Genomic DNA, 24151 nt, shown 5'->3' with positions numbered 1-24151 from the left:
GACTCCTAAGCCCGTGTTACCTCAAATGTCTAAGTCTAAAGAGAGCATCCTTGTCGCTATACAGCTGCAACGTTATCGTTGCTACTTTAGTAAATGCTAAGCGTTTCGTGGCTGAATCACAGCAATTTGTCACGCCTTCAAATTTGCAAATAGCAAATTGAAGTATCTGTACTATCCTTATAAATTTCTATGATCTCTACTTTCCACAAAATAATTTGCCACGCCCACTCAAGAACTCTTACAAGAACTCTGTGTTACTAGTGGTACGGAACAAGGACAGATTATAGGCGTAACTCAGTCCTGTCACTCAAGTTTGAAGAGCTCAAACTTTAAAATTGCAAAAGGAAGCTTGCTACAATTATAACTAATAATAAGCAAGTCGGTACCTGGGTCGAGCTGTGTAAACACCGTAAAGTTCCAACACACTGGCGAAAAAATAACATCGTTACAGACTCACCTCATCACAGCGCTAAATTTCTACTTCAGCCTGTTCTTGTTATGCTTGCAATCATTTTCAAATTTCAGTTCATGTAAGTAGTAACGACTAACGGTTCAGGTGTTCACTTAATGACCTATATTAGGGCATAGACCTTCCCTCGAATGGACTTGATACTCCAACAGAAGATAGAATGTCATGTGAGGACTCAGGGCCTACCCGTATGTACTTGGTTGACCCTGTTATTGCACCATAGGCCTAAATGTAAGGCTCATAACTTTGAACAATGATTGACAAATGAAACTGTTCCAACCAACCATGGAAAAACATTATTATAATAAAGTTTTATTCCTTGCAATACAAAAATAATCAAGTACCCTGTGAAAATTGGACATGCAGAAACACTCAGTCAGTCAGGGCTTATAAGAAGATGGGTAGGATATAGGCTAGGCTTGTTGGATGATTTGTCCCCTTTCTCAAACTCATAGGGAAAGAACAGTAATTTTATAATTCTGACAAGATTGTGGATATGACTTGTATATTCTGCAAGACTGTTTTGTGTTTCATATTGGCCTTGGGTAATTTCCCTGAACTGAACAAACAATGTATCAACTACATACTGTACAGGTGCCTTGCCCTATTCCTACTTTTTGGTGCGACCGGAAAAGGGCACATTGCTCAAGTTATTCCTGATACTCTAGCAACACATTAGCCTAAACACTTGTAGACTTGGCATATCAGAACAAGCAACTTGATCACGTTCATTGTAATCCATTGAAGTTTTCTCTTTGACCAATATCAATTCCAAAGTGACTTTTATTTTAAGAAATCACAAGGCAATTCAGACTTCATTGTATCTGAGTAAAGTCAGCCTGTATAAGGTGTCATCCGTTGACAGTTGTAACATTGACATTGGCAGCCGATGTGAATTTTTAATTAAATTTCTACAGTACAGTGGTGAAAAATAACTTTCCAAGTTTATAGCCATTACTTGTACAGTTTTGACCATGTTGGCCACACTTACATCACTTTGAAATTAAAATATGAAACGAGGGATCAGCCTGAATGTAATGTACGCGTTGCTGTTGGTGGTATCCATTCAAGGTTAGATGTCATATTCAAGCAAATATTCTGGTTGTGCAGGTTGAGTGTGCCTTACAGTATAACTTGTAACTTTCCTTTGTACAGGGTAGCATGTTAAATGCCCCTAAAGTTAACTCCAAAGGTAACCATATCAATCTGTAGTATGATCTTGCATTGAGTTGAAACTTGCTTTCATCTTCTTCTCCACAGTGCCAGTGAAACACATCTTTGTGTAAAGCTCTAACAAACACAATCATGTACATGTTACTCTTCTTCTTGTGTATGACAGCTGTTCCTGTTCTCCATGGAAAAGGTTGGTATAACGTAGCCCTAGGGTAGTTAGGTCAAACTCGGTGTCTGATTTACCAACAGTGACCATACTCAAATATCAACCATTATCTATAACTTCTCTAAACTGGATGAAAAGATTGGTGCCAATATGTTAAAGATACTAACAGGTATTCCTTTCCATTCAGTGTTTAAGCTAGAAGTAGAATGGGGAGGGGGGGATGGAGGGGGGGTGGGATTGAAGTGAGTGGGTTTATGTGCACTACTTGAGGGATACCTAACAAAAGCAAGAACATTTAATGTACTTCACATATTTGTAACACTAGAACCTTGTTTGTAATCTATTAATGAATTTAAGACACCTTTCCACCGATCCGCCCTTCTCAGTGCATGTAGGCCTAGACTTATTTCATGCACTTCCACTGTATATATCCAAGTATCCAGACACTTTCCTACTTCATCTATTCGTGGTTATGTCATTTAACAGACTACGATACAGGTGGCTAGCTAAAGCCAGGAGTGAAACTGTTTGGTGAATGTTAAGAAACACAGAGCTCTACCTATTCAGAAGTAAACATGTTTTTTTATTGGCTACTTTCTATTGTTTTCACTATTCTGTAGAGTTTCCTGCATTGGATGTTCTGCGGAGTAAAACACCTGCAGCTGATCAAGCTGATGCAGTCAAACTGCTCATCCAACGTTTTGTAGGGAAGCGAGCTGCAGAGTTTGATGTCGCAGTAACCCTTACTAATTCTTCATATTTAGACAACTACGAGGTTAGGAACATTGTCATAGTCATATGAGACCATGTATGCTTACTGTGTTAGACTAGATGTTGCCTTTTTCCTTGAAGGGAGGAGGGAGGGACAGGGGAAAGGAAGGGAGTACATGCGGGGGCATATGGAGGAGTTAAGGGTGGAAAGTTAGAGCGGACCAATTTTGTGAGTCTGTGTAGGCTAATTATCTGATTCTTCTTTGTTTAAATGCATTGTGACGGTGGAGGAGTCAGTAACAAGGAAGGGTGGTGGTTGGGGGTGGGCGTTGGGGTGTAGGTGAGGTAGCTAATTGTGTCATTGAGATCTTAGATTAGCTAGAAGTAATGATGGCATCTGTATATTGGGACTACTTTTACAGAGAATCCATCAGTTTTTCTCTCTTCCACAATGTACAAAAATCAAGCTTTTACAGGCATCAGCATTACTCCAAAATATGCTAGAAAAGTCAGATAATGGTCATCCATGTTCAGAATTCAATAAACAGCTTTACTACCAATATTGAAGATCTTTATAGACATTTTAACTTTACAGTCCTAACCACCAAGAACATATATCACATCACATTGCTATATTCTCTGTCCAGCTGCACATATTCTAGATTGTGTCAGATCTTTAATTGTAGCATGTAATGGCTACATGATTCATCGACTTGTTAAAGGCATTGAAGACTCACCCCAAACGGCATGCGGCTATCTGAAAAAGTTAACTTTCTGTTGCTTGCAAGTGACGTTTTGTTCATGTCGCTACAAAATGCAGACAGTAATGAAATGTGATACCTTGTTATCTTTAGCTGGACCTGAGATGTCCATCGCTGTATCGTTTATACACCATGCTGTGGGTATTGACCGCAGCTGTATGTACTGACTGTACATTAGTGTCTAATTACCTACGGTAGCAAGCTGCGTGTGTATTTTCTCGTATCGATGGTGGTGTCTAACACTTCTGTTACACCTCATTCGAAACTAGATCAGATTACCGGCATAAAATGTTTCTTTGTGGGCGAGTCTTCACACCTTTTAAGGAGGGGATTGTTATACTAATGAATATTCATGTTTGATACTAAAAGGTAACTTCAAATGGCTCAACGATCTCCATCAAAGCTAATACCGGAGTAGCTGCAGCACGTGGCTTTTACTATGTCTTGACCGACTTATTCGGAGGGCACATTTCATGGTCAGGGAATCGAATACATCTTCCAGATCCTGGCAAGCTTCCTGTCATCAAATCTGGTCAGGTTAACGTCACAAGTCCTCAAAGGTAACGTGTGGAGGAAGGTTTTTACTAGCAGAAGTTCTGGCAATAATTTGCCCTTTGTTTCTTGCGACCCTTGTGTTACAGACTAGTGTCACATTCACATATAGTGCTTCTGTTTCTACTATTTATTGCAGGCGTGGCGGAACGGAAAAATTATTGGGGGGGCTAATGTGTGGAGACTATCTAAGCGGAGCGCCACCATTGGTTGGCGCGGAGCGTACAAGAAAATTTTGGGTTTTTTTCAAACCCCCAGATGGCCGGAAACGGCACTTCCCGAGTGTTTTATGCTGTGAATACCTAGCCCTAAAATATGGGTCTCAAGCCTGCAATTTCTCAGATTGCACGTAAAAGTCTGTAAAAACATTGTAACTTGTATATTCGATGGTGTTTTAAGAGAGTAGCTATTACTCGTAGTGTACTCGCAAAGACGTTTTTGAGTGTAGCAAGGGCAGTGGCGGAGCTAGGGGAATTGGTCGGGGGGGGGCAAGAATGGTCTGTATGGGCGCTTTCGACACTATCTAAGCGGAGCGCCACCACAGGTTGGCGCGGAGCGTACAGAAATTTTTTGAGTATAAGTTACTCCCTAGATTGCAGGAAATGACCCTTTCCGGGCCTTGCTAATTTGCAGATAAACGGAGAATAAATAGGTGTCGTCGCCATTTTGTCGGAAAATTACACCAACAGAATATGACAAATGTCAATAGGTATATGAGAGCGCAATAAAATAGTCAATAATCGCGAATAAGTTAAAAGTAGTGAAAAGCTGAAAAGGGCGCCAGCAGTCCATTTGAGTCCGTCAGGAGGGGGGGGGGGGAATCCGCCCCTGACTGTATATATGGACGCTCCGCCACTAAGTAAGGGGATGTTGGAGAACTGGCTGAAATGAGGCAAGTCATTGGCCTAAGACGAAGTTGTGTTACGCTTACCGGTACTCACACTCACTGCTTCCACTTTTCACGGGGTGTGAAGACGCGGTTGGGGTGACAATGTGGTCTATAGCCAGGGGACGGGCCGAGGGACCAGGGTCCCCCAGCAATTACTAAAATTATTACACCTATATAGTATACGTGTGCATCGGACAGATCGACAAGTATGCATTGAAAAATGGGCAGATGCACGTTTCGGAGCCTTGGTAAATATTGGGGGGGCTTATCATGCATTTGCCCCCTCAACTTTTTCATTGGGGGGGCTGAGCCCCCCCAAGCCCCCCCGGTTCCGCCGCCACTGATTTATTGCACTGCAAGCTGGGATATGTAACAACATGGTTTCATTTGGGAGGAGAGGGAGGAATTTGTAGTTATTTTTATGACTTATTAATACATTTACTTAGCTTTTATGTTTTTACTTTTGAACCAATCCTTCTGTATCAGTATTGAACACTGTTCCTAATGTTGGTATTACAATTTTCGCTAAGAATAGGTGAAGTTGGGGAGGGCGGGGGGGGGGGAGGTGGTTAGCTCGTTGTTGTGGATGGCAGGTAACTTGTGAACGAATCTCTCCTTCCCCTTAAGGCTGTTCTACCAGTTCTCTGACAAAATTGTTTGCCTTCCTGTGACTATAGTGTCACATAATCTGGCAGCCATTGATTCCTTCAAATATTGGGTTATCAAACACAGATTCAGGTACTATCAGAACGTCTGTACAGCCAGCTATTCGTTCACCTGGTGGAACTGGACTCGCTGGGAACAGGAGATTGATTGGATGGCCCTGAATGGTTTCAATTTACCACTAGCATTCAATGGTCAAGAAGCTATTTGGCAGAAGGTCTACCTCAAGATGGGGCTTACTCAGGAGGATTTGGACAAACACTTTGGAGGTCCTGCATTTCTTGCCTGGTATGATAGCTGTTCACATCTCCAACTAATAAATCAGGGAACAGTAATTAATTAGCATTTTGGGCTTCATTAGTCAAAGAAGGACTATTTAAGATGTAGTGTTGTATTGAAACTATCAAAAGTTTGACAGATTAGACAAAAATCTGTAATTCAGAGTTGGCAATACTTTTTAATTGATTGAATGCATAGCATACTTGAGTGTGTCAGAACGTATGGTATGGTAAACCTATGGTAAACCTATGGTAAACCTATGGTAAATGTATGGTAAAATGGTAAAAACCTGGATGTAGTAGAAATGTTGAGAAGAGAGATATCTGGATACTCTAGATTCCTATACTAGAGGATACTTTGTTATTTTAATGGGCCTTGCATAAAAAACAGTGTGTTTCACAAAGTGTAAATATACAGCACTCTAAAGTGTGTCAGCATTTACTCTGTGCCATTTTGTGCTGTAAAGTTAGGAGAATGTCAATCATTGTACAATTTGATTAGTCACTGTGTCAAAAAGGAAAGCTTCAGCTAGGCTGATTCTAGATGTCAAGCAATAAAAATTATTTCTGCAGACCAGCAGCAGGGCATATTGTGTGAAGCCTGAAGAGCATAAAGGATTATGTCCTGCACAGAATAGCTGCAGTGATGCTGCAGCCCCCTCAGCCTCAGACTTTTAACACAATGCCTTAGTGACGATTGATGTGCATTATTATACAGTACTGGATGGTGCGATATTAGATTGAGATAATATAAGATCAGGAAGAGAGAGGTCCGAATAAACTAAGGTTTACTGTATTATGAGGATCATGAATATTCAAGAGTGACTTTAAGTCATCATATTCTTTCAAGAAAGACAAAAATTTAGTACAGGTTAGGTTTTTGTAACAGTATTGTATTACAGTTTTATAGATTATGTCCTTTAAAATGTTTTAATGGCTCCTTTTGAGATCAAACTTGCAATTTCCATGCTTTGATGTTGACTCAGAAACTCAGAATGATATATATTTAGTTTTTTTTTCCTTCTTTCCATTGTTTATTCTCGTATACAGGGCAAGAATGGGTAATATCAGGTCCTGGGGAGGTCCCCTCCCTCAGTCTTGGCTTGATTCTGACTTGGCTCTTCAGAAACAGATTCTGCGCCGAATGAAATCTTTTGGAATGATTCCTGTCCTTCCTGGATTCGCTGGTCATGTCCCAGGAGGATTCAAACGGTCTGCCATTCATTCTTTCATATCTTGTGTTTTAAGACTCGGCTTACCCAACCCCTTACCCCACTCCCACCCCCCAAATGAAATTAATAAATTTGCTGCATCTTTGGATTATTTAAATATCCTTTGCAACAGGGTCCATGTCCATGAGTTTGTCACCATCGGGAATTTTTCTAACTTCTTTAGGAATGTTTTGACCAAATTACGGGATTGGAATATCCGAGAGTGGTATTTGGATATGTATTTTTCTGACTTCTTTAGGGACGTTTGACCAAACTAGGTGATAAAATATCTTAGAGTGGTATTTGAAAGTGTCATATTAGAAGAACACCTTGCCAAAGTTTGACTTTAGGTTACCATTTTTTACTTTGTAGCATATACAGTATCTAGAACTAATATTGAATCGCTTAAAAGCAGGGATGGGCATTAAAAAGATCTCGCGGGCAACATAGAAATGTTGTACCCAATTCGCAGGCCAAATCACTTGGGGAATATACCTAACTCTTGTGAAATGAGAATCTCACATTATATGGTGGAGTAAAAGATCAGAAGCTTTTAGAGGCACATCGTTCATCTGTTATGTTGACAAAACCTGTCAGAAGCAGGACCTTGGCAGCTAGATACACACTCACTAAACTGATTTCCTTTTGCCATAACATGCTGCAGGTCGCAATAACAGAGATTTGAAACCTTGTAGGGGCTGCAGTGAATTTGCAGGCCATGGTTTGCACCACTTGTGAGTTAAAGGATCTTATTTACTGAGCACTGTTGTTATATACTTAACATATTTTCCTGTCTTTTTGATGTCGTTTTTCATTTTTACTTCTACAGAGTGTTTCCAAATGCACATGTCAGCCAGTTATCACCCTGGGGCCACTTTACTTGCAATCTTAGCTGGTAAGTTACAAAAAAAATAAACTTGTGTGATGATTTCTGAGACATATCTTATCATTTTTGAAAACATATCTGGGAATTTAACATGTACAAGGTTTCTTGATTTCATTCGACCAAAAACTAAAATGGAAAACAATCTTATCGGCTGCTCTGTGTCACTAAAATATTCTGACCAAACAGTAAACAAGACCTTATCACCTTGAATTCCTCTGTTTTAAAGTGGTTACTTTCCTCTGCTCCTCTATGCAAATATTTTAAGGGTATAGGGCCATAAGCCAAAGAGTGTGTGCTTGTTGTTTGTATATGTTGACTATAAAGCATTGCCTCATAATTTACTGACATGACATTAATTTTATTGTTGTTTATTAGTCTAGCCCAGTGGTTCTTAAACCCTTAACCCTCTGAGGGGGGGGGGTGGGGGGTGAGACAGCACTGAATGGGAAACAAAGCCATAGGTATAACCAACAACTTGATGCACAAACCATTCATCCACAGCTAGTGAAGTGGGTGCACAAGGGTTTTATTCAGCTGCATAGGGGTTCGAGTAGCAGAAAAGGTTAGGTATTAAACGCTGGTCTTGCCTGATTGATGGTGTTTTAATTCTCCTTCTTAATGTGTGACACCGAGAAGTTTTTCATGTTTTGTTGTAATATTTGTCCATTCTGACAAATAACAGAATTGTTCTTCGAGAGTGGTTCCTCTTTATTGTCACTTTTAATTGTGAGACCAGGAATGTATGTCGTCATGGTTTTCTGTTGTTTTCTCTTCCAGCACGTATTTCCTGGACCCCACGGATCCTCTATTCAAGACGGTTGGAGCAGCATTTATTAAAATGGTAAAGCATGCTAATTAGTTAATTGTATATTATATAACACAATGTTCTTTCAGGTAGATTATTAGACGGATAGGCTTTTATAGAAATTTCGTAGTTGCTGTTTCCACATGTTACAATATAAATCTATTGTGGTGTATATGTAAGTCTTGGTCCTGTGTAGTATCAATTCCCTGTCGAGATCACATGGTTACAGTCTCAGTCTCAGTCTAAGGGGTACTGGGTTTGAGAATGGATTATAAGTTGTTTGAGTTTTTGTGCCCATCACCTATCTTTCTCTAAACGGTACGTACATTAGGTATGCATCCCAAATGTTTATTATAATCATTGTGTATTATTGAAAGCTTTCTGGTTGTTTGGGTTTTCATGCCCATCGTTGTAAAGGGTACATACATGAGGAATGCAGCCCAAACGATTTTTATAATCTTTGTGTATTATTGTGTCATCCTGTGAATTTGTGAGCCATGCCAGCTTTACATTGTGATATGTGGGAGTGACACAGTAACTTTCCAAACAGTGGGAGGAGATAGGTGGCAGGCTGATTTGGGGCCTATCCTTGAACATTACTTTTGTTAGGTACACCAAGAGGCAATTTTAAGCAGGCAATTTAGCAGTCTTGTACTGTCTTTCTGCAAGATTATACCATGTATTACTTCAGGTGTATTATATCATGTGTATTATCCAGTTTTTGTATATTTTCCAAGATAAGTCTAGGATTATTAGGCATTTGTAAGTAAACTTAACATTTTAATGTCTGGCACTCTGCTTGCTAACACATAATATCCAGCTGAATGCAGCTGTGGCTGTGAACAACATCCCTCCTCCTCCCCCTCCCCTCCCCCATTCTCTAGTAGTGAATGGTCCATGTAACCTCATTTGATGAGTTCCTTTGACACTTGGAGCATGGTACGATGCTTCCTTTAATAACTGAACTGTTTCACCCCATCAGCAAAAACAAGTAGTTGGGTGTAAATTTTATTGGTTTCTTCTGTTTTTGTATGTTAGCAAGAGGAAGAGTATGGCGATCTGGATCATATCTATAATGCTGATACCTTTAATGAGATGACTCCTGTATCAAGGTAAGATATCTCAATAATTTTGAGACATTGGGCTTAGAAGAAAAGGTGTGGGGGGGGAGGGTTGAGTTGAGAAAGAGGGTATTTTGGATAAATAATTGTAAGTAGTTACATAAAAAAATGTATCTAAAGGTTTAGTAGTTGTACTAAAGTATCAAACATTACCTAAAGGTCTGCTTCAAACTAGTCAAATCTTTCATAAACTTCACACTTTAGGAGTGTATATATTATTTTTTCCCCAATAAATAATGAGTTATTTTCAAGTAATTAATTTTAGTTTGTAATGTCACAAGACTGTAACAAGCAATGATAATATCCAATCACCTCGGGGTTGTGATTGGAGAGGTTTAAGCTTGTCTACCAATTAACCAATTTAATTTCCATATTTCTAGTGACCCCTCCTACCTGAGAAATGTCAGCGCGGGTGTCTTCAAAGGAATGACCATGTACGACTCTAAAGCTGTTTGGCTGATGCAGGGCTGGTTATTCAGATCTCCGTTCTGGGGCCAGCTGCAGATAAAGGCTCTCCTTCAAGCAGTCCCAGAGGTAAACATCCAAATACGAGCCCAGTTCGACCACTTAGTCAAAAGATGGTTGTGGTAGTACCATACAGAATGTCAGACGATATATGGTTGAATTTTATGAAAGCTGCAGGCTTTAGAAGCAATACAATTTATGGCACACGGTGACTAATTAATTCAGCATCGAATCATCGCAAATTGCTACAAAAAGTGGTGAAGTTGCTATACAAGTCCACAGATGTATAGCAGTTGTTGCTAGACAGGCACCATAGTTTTTATAAAAGACAAAGTTCAGTGCCTTCAAAAATGCTACACAAAATTTGAAGACTTAAATTATTCCCTGGAACAGGTTGAGTTCCATCAATGGCTGGCTATAGCAAGGTGGCTTGTTTTTTTCATTTAGGAGCAATCAACAAGTTTTGGCCCAAAGGAAAGTCTCTTCCAACTTGAGGGGAAATAAACCAAAGGAGGTTTAGCTTTCAGGTTGATTGCCACATGTTTTTTATGTTGAGGTTACAAGCTACTCAGTTTGCCCTACATGTAAATTTATTCTCTAGGTAGCTTTGTTAAACACATCTTCTGTCAGGAAGTTTAAATTCCATCTTTTGACCGAGTACTATGCTATATTACCCACACCGCACTATTTTTCACACAATAGTCGGTTTACATCTCATGAAAAATGATTAGTTTTTGTGATCCTCATGAAGAGAATTAAGGATGGATATAAATACAACATAAATTTCAACGTTCTACTTGGAAGTTACTTCTACTTTTTCCATTTAGTTTTGCAAATTTTTTATGCTGTATTTGGCATTAGCAATTTGTTCATGTTAAGATGCTGTCTGTTTGTGTCATTTTATTCAGGAAGTAACTCTACAAAGGTGTAGGTAGGCTGAGTTGAATCTGATCATTTTCAAGAGAAATTTATCTTGAAGGGTTGGAAGATTGTCTTGATGAAGTAAATCTGCAAAGGGTGTAGGCTGAGTTGAATCTGATCATTTTTCAAGAGTAATTTACTTCTTGTATCTCGAATGGTCGGATGACTGTCTTGATGAAGTAAATCTACAAAGGTGTAGGCTGAGTTGAATCTGATCATTTTCAAGAGTAATTTTCTTCTTGTATCTCGAAGGGTTGGAAGATTGTCTTGATGAAGTAAATCTACAAAGGTGTAGGCTGAGTTGAATCTGATCATTTTCAAGAGTAATTTACTTCTTGTATCTTGAAGGGTTAGAAGATTGTCTTGATGAAGTAAATCTACAAAGGTGTAGGCTGAGTCGAATCTGATCATTTTCAAGAGTAATTTACTTCTTGTATCTCGAAGGGTAGAAGATTGTCTTGATGAATTAAATCTACAAAGGGTGTAGGCTGAGTTGAATCTGATCATTTTCAAGAGTAATTTACTTCTTGTATCTTGAAGGGTTGGAAGATTGTCTTGATGAATTAAATCTACCAAGGGTGTAGGCTGAGTTGAATCTGATCATTTTCAAGAGTAATTTTCTTCTTGTATCTCGAAGGGTGGAAGATTGTCTTGATGAAGTAAATCTACAAAGGTGAAGGCTGAGTTGAATCTGATCATTTTCAAGAGTAATTTACTTCTTGTATCTCGAAGGGTAGAAGATTGTCTTGATGAATTAAATCTACAAAGGGTGTAGGCTGAGTCGAATCTGATCATTTTCAAGAGTAATTTACTTCTTGTATCTTGAAGGGTTGGAAGATTGTCTTGATGAATTAAATCTACAAAGGGTGTAGGCTGACTTGAATCTGATCATTTTCAAGAGTAATTTACTTCTTGTATCTTGAAGGGTTGGAAGATTGTCTTGATGAATTAAATCTACAAAGGGTGTAGGCTGACTTGAATCTGATCATTTTCAAGAGTAATTTACTTCTTGTATCTTGAAGGGTTGGAAGATTGTCTTGATGAATTAAATCTACAAAGGGTGTAGGCTGAGTCGAATCTGATCATTTTCAAGAGTAATTTACTTCTTGTATCTTGAAGGGTAGAAGATTGTCTTGATGAAGTAAATCTACCAAGGGTGTAGGCTGAGTCGAATCTGATCATTTTCAAGAGTAATTTACTTCTTGTATCTTGAAGGGTAGAAGATTGTCTTGATGAAGTAAATCTACCAAGGGTGTAGGCTGAGTCGAATCTGATCATTTTCAAGAGTAATTTACTTCTTGTATCTTGAAGGGTGGAAGATTGTCTTGATGAAGTAAATCTACCAAGGGTGTAGGCTGAGTCGAATCTGATCATTTTTCAAGAGTAATTTACTTCTTGTATCTTGAAGGGTAGAAGATTGTCTTGATGAAGTAAATCTACCAAGGGTGTAGGCTGAGTCGAATCTGATCATTTTGCAAGAGTAATTTACTTCTTGTATCTTGAAGGGTAGAAGATTGTCTTGATGAAGTAAATCTACCAAGGGTGTAGGCTGAGTCGAATCTGATCATTTTTCAAGAGTAATTTACTTCTTGTATCTCGAAGGGTCGGATGATCGTCTTGGACTTGGCCGCAGAGACTGTCCCTATCTACCTGTCAACCAAATCGTTTTATGGACAACCGTTCATCTGGTGTATGCTGCATAATTTTGGTGGAAATCATGGATTGTATGGAAGGATGGATGCAGTTAACAAGGTAAAAATTTGCTGAGGGTGAAACAGAGTTTGCTCATTTCACAGAATATCATCTTTTGGAATGCAAGAACTGTGGTTTTGAGATCCCAATTTCCAGTTTGAAGACAATCATCAGTATAAATGGATCTGCCTGATGAACATTAACAAATCTATTCATGATTGGTTGGAGATTTGTGAGTTTTATTTGTAAGTGATGAAAGTCATTGTAATTTTTGTGTTTTGGTTGTCAGCTCTGAACCGAAAATCTTAATGTAACCCCGATTGACCTTATGGGGTTCATCAACACCTCTATTTTATGATCAACCCTGGGGATAAATATTGACCACAGTATGGATCCGTCATGTAGAATATTCTTTTCATCGTCGACAGGGTCCGTTTGAAGCTATGCTCTTTGAAGGTAGTACAATGGTTGGCATGGGAACCACTCCAGAAGGAATAGAACAGAATGATTTCATCTATAACTTCTTCAATAGCCTTACATTTAGAGGTGACCATCTGAATGTTCCTGAATGGTATGAACTGAATATTTATAAAGACTACTGAATATTTATATAGACTATTGAATATTTATATAAACTGTTGAATATCTATATAAAACAGTTGAAATGTGTATTTTCTTTTCCACTCTCGCATTCCATTTTGAGGATCTCAATCAAAATCTAATTTTAAACTAAGCAAGAAAGAATTAGGTAAATAGAATGCTTGGGTTTGTTGAATGGAGATAAATATCTATGAATTGTGCAAGATTGTTTAAACACTTGAAAAGGTTCTTGTTCATACGTTTGTTGTGATTGCGTTAATTATTTGCTGAGTTATTGTTACTTGTTCTTTTGCATTCCATTTAAAATTATGAAAGATATTCATTAAATGGAGTATTAAAACAACATAAAAAAAAAACCCACATTAGCCATTAATATGTTATGTAAGGGTAATTATTTAAGCAACCAAAGTAAGGTTCAATTGTGTCTGTTTGAATTGAGATTGCAAGAATGGTGTTTAAAGTAGAAGAACGTTTGTATTCTTTATTTTGGCAAGGTATGAGGTTTTCTTAAATTTGTAAAGTCAGGCAGCAGCCCTTCAATATCAGATAAAATGGATGGGTTTTTATCATTATCATTACGTTAGTACCAATATCGCAAAGCCGATTTTTTAATGAGTCATCAGCTTCTCTGATGGAATTAAAGAATTACTTTTGTTTAGAGTAGTGTAACGGTATTGTTCAACCTTATGCAAAGCCAGGTGATATATTATTTACCACTCAAAAAGTGAAAAAAAATTTACTCTTTAATGATATTTCTTACAATAAAGGGTAATTTTAGCTCCTCCCCCTTTGATAGAGAACCCACTTACAGTTTGGTATGTCATTATTCAATGTTAACTAGTAATCACTGATTGTAAAATTTGGTTTTTCTGGAATTTCTATTTTTATTATTCTATTCTGGAATTTCTATTTTTATTATTATAATTATTATTATGATTTCTATTTCTATCTGGATTATCATCTTCATCTTGTCATCGCTAGGGTCGGGAATTATTCGAGGAATCGCTATGGTGTCAGCAACGAGGACATTAACGATGCTTGGCAATTACTATCCACCACCATTTACAACTGCTTGGATACGCATAGCGACCATAACCATGGCATACCTGTACAGAGACCCAGCCTTAAACTTGCTCCAAACGTAAGTATCTACAGTTTAGTCTGGTTGCTATCTGTGATCTGTCAGTTTTTTTCTGATCAACTGTATGCTGCTTTTTGTTTTAAATAAATAGAAGTAAGATACTGTCCAGGACAGGAATTGTTACCTGTTTTAAATATATATTTTTTTTTTAAAGTGAATTGATGAATTGATTGCCTTTTGAACTTTTGAGAATTAATTCTTGTAGGAAGTAACGACTGTTGTTATTTTTATCACCAAAAAGTTATTGTTGGTGTTTATGATGATGAACGATTTAACATCATTTTAAACAAACCTGTTTTAACTTCCATCTTAAGGTCTGGTATGACTGGAGGAGCGTCGGTAAAGCATGGAAGTCATTGTTGAGGGCAGAAAACCAGTGCAGCGGAAGTGACCTCTTCAGGTCAGAATTGACAAAATATAAGAACAAGATTTGACCGTCCCACAACAACAGGGTTGTCAGGAAATGCACTCTTGTTAACTAATCGTTTTAGCTCGTGTAGAAGCGAGCATTTTGCAGAAGGACGCCATGTTACATTCCTGCAGCATTAACTTTGAGACCATATTTGAACTTGCAATCTTACCCTAACATTATATTCATACAACAATGAACAGCTTACGTTGCCTGTTCACCTTTGGTCAATATTTCAAAATCATTCAAATATAACATAAGATGGGTTGAAATGTTGTTAGATAAATAAATCTCTTCCAAACAATGAAATAGAGTTGGTCACATTCTTAAAAAGAACTTCAAGTTGACAGAGACAAAGGAAAATGTCCTTTGTTTTAGTTTATTAGATTAATAATGTTAGTGTTTGTTTGTATGTATGTATCTGTGTGTGCATACACACTAGCCATATGCACCATGTGAGAACTCACAAGCTATTGAAGACACATTTCGAATATGTAATACATTGCAACCTTCTGTTAGGTAGATCACAGGATCTGCAGCCACAGGTCCTGGGGTCAGTTGGGGAGCCCAAGGAAACATTGAATGGACACCAATTTATTCTCATTTCCATAAAATACTTAACAAATGATTATATCACAAAGTAGTCATGGTGACATAAATTGTCCCCCTCCCCCCACCCCATGGCCTTACCCAGTCCTCGACTCGCCAGGTCTTGGAATTCCTTATTAACAGGGAATACATTCCCTTTTAAGATTAACAATTGTCAGAATATCAGTTTTTTTTGTTTAATAGTATAATTGAGAGATGAAAAAGTAGATTATTCTGATGTTATGGCTCATTATAAAAGAGATATCATAAGTAACAAAAAGGTGATGATTTCTAAAGTATATTTTGTCACAGATCAAGTTTAAAGCAGTATTTGACCATTTAATTTTTTTTTAAAACAGATATGACTTGGTGGATGTAACGAGGCAGGTGTTACACGATATCTCTTTAGAATGTTATCAGAATTTAACTGCAGCCTATGACAATTGGAACCTTGACGAGGTTAAGTAAGTACATGAGGGGCTAAACTTGAGTATTTATGAAATGTTACTATTCTGAATAGGTGTAACTGTGGATATCAAATTAGCCATATTGCAAGCAGGATCATGCCGTAAGCCATGTTATTACTGAAAGGGATATCCGGCTGCGGACAATTTGACACATATATGGCCAAAGAAAAATATACCAAACTATTGGTTGACAACCCCGTCTTGATATCTAGGAACGGAATCTATTTTGACTGGCTGAAATCCCTCTCGATTCTTCACCTGAATTGGTGAACAGTAGGTCGCCTGTGATGTCATCACGGCAAATGTTCTTCAAGAGCTTTACTTTCTATTATTATCTTCTCGTTGATTTATTCTTGAAATTTCAATACATTTGGAATGTTTGCCTAGCTGTCAAAGTTCTCTGTGTTTAGAATTTCATCAAAATGCAAAATTTTTGTACAAGAAATAATTTTTTCCTCTTTGAAGATGCAAGTAACTTCATATATTTTGCCCAACAAAATGTTATGAGGATGTGGTTTTGCAATTAGTATTTGCAGTGAATATTAATGAGTGGGCGTGGCTTAATGTTAAATATCTTAAAATGTGCATATCTCTGCAACTGTATGTCTGATGGGAAATGATCCAAATCAGCTTGTAAACAAGATATCTCAACAAACACACATTGTCAGATGAGGTCAACAGGTGTCAAAGTCTGAAAACCTTTTAAACATGAAATTAAAAAAAAATAAACACCAAACTTAAAGCTTCAATTAATCTGTGATTTCTCCAATACTATGATTTTCTTTTGGTGAATCAGGTCAGTTTAGTCTTGTGAAGGGGCTCAATAGGACTTTAACAACACATACAGTCATCCAGGAAATGAAATCTGCTTCAAAGAGTTGATAGTCTTGCTTTAAACTTGCACTCAAACTGCTCTTACCAGTTTTCACCCTCTGATCAGCTTCAAGGGGTCAACAGGTTATCTCAAATTGTACAAAAATTGGCTCAAGGGGTAAATAGGTTATCTCAAATGGTCACAAAATTGGCCATTTTCTCTGTGATTTATACTAGATGACATTTGCTTTTGGTAGTAGGTTGTGAAAATATTTCACAGTGTATAAACAATGTTATGTAACTCTCATTTATAAATAACAGTTATTAAAGGGATGGTTGGTAGCAGAGCTGATATGCCAGCTAAAAATTCTTAAAAGAAATTGTCCTTTTATTCATACATCTATGAGTCTATATTTCACATAGGAAGACTGTTCTCTCTGGATATTGAAACATTTTGGAGTAAAAATTCTATACTGTAAAATCATTACCAGTGAATGAAATGGTTGATGCCAACAAGGGAGTGCTATAAATAAGAGCTGGAAATCTCTGATCTTTTCTGGTTCTCACTTTATAATTCTTGGACAAATTGAACTCACTTAGCTCTACATCAGTCGGATATTTATTTTGAATTTTGAGCACATTGAATGGCAAGAAATCACAAAGCCAACCAGCTCTCTGGTATACTATGTCACTAAATAGACATGATAACTGATTCGTGGTACCTCCTTTACATGTTGCAGCATTATTCAATAGATAATTCCTCTTCATTTTGGTGTGCACAAGTTCATGAATATTTACATGTATGGCTTTCCACACTATGAACGTTTTCATTTTCTGGTTTTATTTCTCCTGTAGAGTGTATGGAGAACGCCTTCTTGAAGTTATACAAGATATGGACAATATTACTTCATCTCATTCCAAATGGCTTCTGGGTAATTGGCTGGAGGCAGCAAAGAGGGCAGGAAAGAATGATGATGTAAGTAAAAAAACTAATTGGTTGTTTGTTATGAGTTAAAATGTTATGATTTCTCTCTCGTTTGGAAAAAATTGTCAGATAAACTAATAATGATATGTAAATGGATCAAATTTAATAGGGTGAGCAAAAACAATTTGGACAGTTCCAAACAACAGGTGGAAGCAGATAGAAGAAACAAAACAAGGGAACAGGAGATAGGGGTGGGGATAGCTTGACTTCAGCCCGGGGGGGTGGGGGAGGGTTGCCCCAGACTTGAGGGCTGCCCCAGACTTGGCACTACTCTCCACCTGGGGAAATCACCTAGAGCCCCTCCTGCTTTACATGAAACCTTATTGAGCAATTAAGAGGTGTTGCACAGGGAGTGCCCAAGTAGAGCCCATTCCCAGAGCCCTTGTCCACATAAGCCCACTCCAGCAAGAGAAAACCCATGCTGGTTTGCCTATAGCTGTGTTTACCTTGAATTGTTTCTGGATGTTCTTCTACGTAACATCAGTTACTAGATGTAAGTGTATCTGTATTGTTAATTCATTCATTGGAAAATTAAAACATCGTCATTATTTTTGTGTCTGATAGGAGAAGAAACTTTACGAGTACAATGCAAGAAACCAGATCACTTTGTGGGGTCCCTCTGGCAACGTGAGTAAAATGTTACATGTTATATGGCAAAAGTTATGTCTAACCACACAATTAAATAAGAAATATACCAGTGTTTTTTTTTGTAACGTCAGAGGGTTGTCAACTCTGGGAGTGCAGTGAAGTGGTAATGTGTGAATGACATCAAACTCTAACCAGAAAAAGAAGCTCTTTTTTTTTAGAGTTTCACCGGCAATTTTGCCAAACCCCTCGGACTTTGTACTCAACATTAAGTTGCAATTAATCAAGCTTGTAGAATATTCCAAAAACAATGGTGAAGGAGGAAGTAATTAATGAATTTGCTTTGTAGCTCAACATTGCGTCACTCGTACCTTTTTCTTACATAAATATTCACCAGATATGAAAATGGGATATGCCCAAAAAGGTTGACCTTTGGTTCATTGCTTGAAATAAAACGTGACTCACTAAGCTAAGGAGCTATGTACGTCATAGTAGAATTTTAGTGCAGGATAAAGTTGAAGTACTATCAAAATTATTTAAAAAATATTATGTTATTAAGATTTTAATAGTACCAGCAAATGTGATTGAGTTTATGATTTGTCTTCTTTATATGGGTGGAAGGTCAATTGTACAAGATGAATAGGAAGGCAGTAGATATCTCAATAGTGGTTTTCTGTGGGGGGAGGGAGGAGGGGGGGAGGATCATGGAGGGCTTAAGAAAGACTGGTAAAAAGACTGACAGTATATCTCTTCTTCTTGTCAGATATTGGATTACGGCAATAAGGAATGGGGTGGTCTGCTGGGAAGGTAAGTAAATATACTAGAACATTGAATTTTCTTTGGAAAGTAGGGAAATGAAAAAAACATGCACATTTGAATGATTGGTGTCCTTGCTTAAATATGTATTAGCTGTTTGATTTAATTTGGAAGGTTTTATTATCTTCCTTTTTGAACCCCTTAAAAGGTACCAACCGAAGCAATGATAATGTTGTAAACATAAAAGTGATATTGTTACAAATCCTGTTAAGATATGAAAGTACTCAACAGTCGTGTAACGTAAAATGTTATGATTAGTATGGTGCAGTTTTGAAAAGCATGGAAGGTGTCGTTGGAGGGTAGGTTAATTGAGAGAGTGGGGGTTATGGAGAGGGGACAGTTGGGTATAGGGGGAGGTAGGGATTGGTAGAATGTAACGATGAGGTATCGATACAGATTTTGGGATATGTGTAGGGTAGGTTATGTTGAAAAGGGTGTTGCAGGTCAGAGAGGATGGATGGTGATAACAGCATTTAATGACATCTCCTAACAGATTTTAATCTGTTTAACTATCGCAGTAGTAATTGATATCTGCTGCTCTCAGTCTAGAATCAGTGGAGAAATCGTAAGACTTTTAGCCTCAAAATAACATTGTTAAAACAGTATAACAAACTTTCTCGACAACACATGGCATTGGAAGACATCTATGTGTGCTCTCCATTGTATATATGAAATCAAGAGAATATTGGTTGATTGAAAAATTGAAAGTATCCAAGAAATATCTAGAGCTACCAAGATCTGTTTTAACCATCAAAATGTTTTAAATTTTATGATTATTACTTTCAGATATTGTATTACAACAACTAATGCTGAAGCAAAAAATGTCTGGTCAGCTTAAAATTTAATAGCTATGTTTATACTTGACCTACCCAATTATTATGATTATTTTTTACTGTGTTTGTTTTTTTGTTGCTCCTTTAAAATTACAGTTACTATTACTCAAGATGGCGGCTTTTCGCTAACTATATTCAGGATTGTGTTTACAGTCATACCAAGTTTGACAGGACAACTTTCAACAACATGAGTCTACAGGTGGAATCAAACTGGACATTTGCAAGGGACTTGTACCCTACTGTTCCACAAGGTTTGTATCAGCCCCCTGATAATTAAAACACAGCATGTCATTTTGGTATTACTATGAAATAAAAGAATCCATATCAATAGTTTATAGTATATAATACCAGAGCTGTGAATATTTCCCGTTTGCTTCCAATCTTAAGCATTATTGTCATCCTAGTTTATACTGTAGAATGCACCTTTCAAAATTTTCTTCTTTTGCTTCCCATCCCATCCAATCCTAGCCAGTTCCATCATTTTCTATCCATAGTTTAAAGTGTAATGGTGACCTGTTTAGCATTTCTTTTTTGCATCAAAATCAATTGAGAAGTTGATAACATTTTTCGTATTTGATAGTGTAGAAATGTCGCATTTAGCATTTCCTATCTTGCATTCAATCATATGAATTATCAATAACATCATCCACTGTTCATAATGTGGACTATCCCATTAAACCTTTCATTTGTTCATCTCATCGTAGGAGACTCAGATTGTAATATTGTAATCTATAGGTCGGACCATCACAGTGTGGAATATCCCGTCACTCATCTCATCCTAGGAGACTCAGTTTACTAATATTGTAATCTATATAGGTCGTACCATCACAGTGTGGAATATCCCGTCACTCATCCCATCCTAGGAGACTCAGTTTACTAATATTGTAATCTATATAGGTCGTACCATCACAGTGTAGAATATCCCTTCACTCATCCCATCCTAGGAGACTCAGTTTACTAATATTGTAATCTATATAGGTCGTACCATCACAGTGTAGAATATCCCTTCACTCATCCCATCCTAGGAGACTCAGTTTACTAATATTGTAATCTATATAGGTCGTACCATCACAGTGTGGAATATCCCTTCACTCATCCCACCCTAAGGGACTCAGCTTACTAATATTGTAATCTATAGGTCGTACCATCACAGTGTAGAATATCCCTTCACTCATCCCATCCTAGGAGACTCAGTTTACTAATATTGTAATCTATATAGGTCGTACCATCACAGTGTAGAATATCCCTTCACTCATCCTATCCTAGGAGACTCAGTTTAATAATATTGTAATCTATATTACAGTCATACCATCACAGTGTGGAATATCCCTTCAAAATCAAATATTTCTTTTGTTTATCTCAATCCAGGAGACTCGGTTTCGATATCATCCTCTTTGTATATGAAGTACAAGTCATTCATCGAGTGGACAAATAGAAAACCGACTTTGGTCAATTCTGTCAAGAGTCCCGGTCGTCTGTTCTCTGCTTATTCATACCAGAACATCGGAACAGACAAGGAGGATGGACAAGGAGAATCATTATTGATATAAACCAATATTAAAACAATTTTGATATTTGAATTATTTTTGAAAGATCGCAGTTTATTCACGACTTAGAAATATATTTTGCTATCACTCAGGAATAAACAGGATGTGAAAATTACTGACACAAATTTTTACTTTGTTGTTTTATGCCCGGCCCACCCATCCTTCTCTCTAAGAGAAATATATTATATTATTGTTTTGTATCATTTTTCGTACATCAGTGTTATCAGAATGCTGTTATTATTGCAGAAAGAGAGGGAAACTTAATCAGAGAATGCATGATAATCACTTTTCTGAAAGTTATTGCTAACCTCCCCCAGTCCTCTGAGTTCATGGGAAGTGACATAGTATTGTCGCCATTAAATTACTCTAATTCCGAGAGAAAATACTGTGAAATAGCTTGCTCTGATGGTTCAGCATCAAATTAGTTTAAACTGAAAGAAAGAATTGTGTGCTGTAGCCAAAAATACAGGTAACCTGGTTAAATAGTACAGAAGGAAAATAACCTAAATTTGCAACAAGTCTTTTGCAAAACACATATGGAGAACAATGTAAAATCAGAAACAGAAAATTTGTGATATGGTAAGATTGGGTTGAATGTGAACATGATCATTTTCAAAATATGTGTCATCATGCTTGATTTGACTCTAATTATGACTCTAAAATATTCACTTAATTTAATGTAAACTTCTCTTATCAAAACTTAATGATTTTGAATCTTACGTTTGCTTTAAAAATTTGAAGTGTAACCCCAGTCACAAGTCTTGTGTGCAGGCTTGATGAGTGCAGGGATGGGAGGGGGAGGGGGGCGTGGCTACATCCACATGGCCTGGGCAATGATGGGATCAAGAATTAATATAGTTTTATTTTCATTATATACTTAAGGTAAATGAAGACTTGTAAAAGGTGGCCAGGTGACATATTCTCTCAAGGCCCGACCTGGCTCTCTGGCTGTGCAGATTCTGCAAACATCGTGTGATCTGTTGGTCATTTGGAATGGGAGTAGCAACTTGGAGTGTTGTTATACTTCTGATAGTGATGGATGCATTGATAGCAAATAATTTCCAAACTTCTAGCTATAATAGCTTTCATGTTGTGATAATTTTGTCAAAATCTATGATGGATATATCAGCAAATAAAAAAATATTTTCTTGCTGTTTGTAAATTATCCACAGCATGCTTTCAAACTTGGTTCTATTTTAGATTAGATATTTTGAAGTTCCCATTTGAATTGTAATTAAAACACATTTTAATCATTGTTAATTTTTTATATTTCTGGTTGGAAGTTGCAATAATCAGTTTGAACTTTTTGTATAACTTGTTGCAGTATTAGACGTGATAGCTTAATGTGACTGTAATCTAACCTCCCTGTCCTTCAGTTGCTGATGTATCTCTACATTTTGGACACAACAACTCACATATTTGATTAGTCCTCATAATTTTTAATCTCAACATAATTAATAACTTGTGATTTTGTTAGACAACTACTTATAATAACTTTTATGTTTTCCTTTGTGTATATCTTTTTTCTACACATTAAAACAACGTGAAATATGCAAACAAGTTTTCATCTTACAATGATATGTTTTGAATTTTTTTATATGAAGATATCATGATGACTTTCATTAATATTAGCGTTTTAAGTTGATTTTACTCAGTTTTCAATGTAATTCATTCCTGAATTCCCACATCAATGTAGTTTCAGTAGCTTGCGTAGTTTAGTTTCATTTAGTGAAGTATAAATTGGAACATTTTGAAAATTTCTAATTTGATCAGTTGCAAGCTTTTTATCAGTACACTAGGTAATTTCTGCAGTTGACCCAATGCAGAAAGCTGCTTTAACAACGGATATCTCAGAACGGTTCTGTCCTTTCCCATTTGAAATAACAGGTGTAATCCTGGTAACTCTCTGAAATATATTAGACCTAAATCTAAGCCTTCAGGGGATTTATATGGTAGTCTAGGAATCCTACAGTATAACTTAAAAATACTGAAGAGAAATAATGAGAAAAGTAGATTTCCAACGTTCATTGATTGATCGATCGATTGATTGCACCTCTCTCAATATTTAAAATGGTAATAATCAGGTCACTTAGAAGAAAAATAAAGTAGCAATCAATCACATGAAATAATACGTGACCGTTACTTCAAGAATGATTGTGTCTGATTGGAGGAACAATTCTAGTTTGACTGAAGATTGGGCGATCTGCAAAACTCATATATCCAGTAAAAGAGATCAGACTATTATAATGGGATGTAATTTAAATACTTGCCACACATCCCTAATTGCATTATTATTAGTGAATAATTGCTTCAACCCCATGGGGAAAAATGCAACTTTCAAAAGAAGCTATGTCTATAAGTATGTTTGAAAAGTTCAACTTTGGGATCTGAAGTTGCTTAAGTTTGGAACACTGTTCTTAATATAAACTTGGACCATTGGAAACTGGCAAGTAGATAAATCTACTGATGAATTCAGGAAGCAATGATTTACATCATATGTCATTAAATGACAAAAACAATTGTTATCTCTTTGTTTAATGTTGTTTCATTGTGAACAAGAATACATGGGGGAAACTGCTGAAATAGTTGTAGTTTACTATATAA

General features: G+C 37.0%; 2 protein-coding genes across 4 annotated transcripts in view; one reads left to right on the top strand and one right to left on the bottom strand.

The window, feature by feature from the left end:
* LOC139982162 (sialin-like) overlaps positions 1 to 580 on the bottom strand; it is a 9058-nt gene extending 8478 nt beyond the window's left edge. Inside the window, exon 1 of one of the 2 annotated variants that reach the window (XM_071994761.1) lies at positions 458 to 580. The gene's annotated coding sequence lies outside the window, so the exon portion shown is untranslated. Of the gene's footprint in view, positions 1 to 20; positions 216 to 457 lie in introns of those variants that run through there. The other variant, XM_071994760.1, reaches the window with a different exon arrangement.
* Positions 365 to 24151, top strand: LOC139982145 (alpha-N-acetylglucosaminidase-like). 2 transcript variants are annotated; one of them, XM_071994753.1, is made up of 20 exons: positions 365 to 530; positions 1730 to 1832; positions 2429 to 2583; positions 3650 to 3840; positions 5454 to 5672; positions 6713 to 6874; positions 7703 to 7768; positions 8537 to 8600; positions 9603 to 9676; positions 10066 to 10219; positions 12674 to 12823; positions 13192 to 13334; positions 14345 to 14504; positions 14819 to 14904; positions 15861 to 15965; positions 17637 to 17757; positions 18331 to 18393; positions 19115 to 19158; positions 20097 to 20251; positions 21369 to 24151. In XM_071994753.1, the coding sequence occupies exons 2-20, from the start codon at positions 1775 to 1777 to the stop codon at positions 21548 to 21550; spliced, it is 2352 nt and encodes a 783-aa protein (XP_071850854.1). In that variant the 5' UTR covers positions 365 to 530; positions 1730 to 1774; the 3' UTR covers positions 21551 to 24151. The 2 variants fall into 2 exon arrangements, with proteins under 2 accessions (XP_071850854.1, XP_071850860.1); XM_071994759.1 differs by lacking the exon at positions 365 to 530 and adding an exon at positions 682 to 700.

Source organism: Apostichopus japonicus, chromosome 2 (genome assembly GCF_037975245.1).
Source record: "Apostichopus japonicus isolate 1M-3 chromosome 2, ASM3797524v1, whole genome shotgun sequence".
NCBI classification, from domain to species: Eukaryota; Metazoa; Echinodermata; class Holothuroidea; order Aspidochirotida; family Stichopodidae; genus Apostichopus; species Apostichopus japonicus.
Note: the sequence above shows the minus strand (reverse complement) of the source record. Positions and strands in the feature narration are given on the sequence as shown.

Coding starts and splice junctions, on each gene's coding strand:
- LOC139982145 (XM_071994753.1), top strand. CDS start 1,775: ATGTACATGTTACTCTTCTTCTTGTGTATGACAGCTGTTCCTGTTCTC. Junction 7,769..8,536: donor TTTACTTGCAATCTTAGCTG/GTAAGTTACAAA, acceptor TTTCTCTTCCAG/CACGTATTTCCTGGACCCCA. Junction 12,824..13,191: donor GGATGGATGCAGTTAACAAG/GTAAAAATTTGC, acceptor CATCGTCGACAG/GGTCCGTTTGAAGCTATGCT.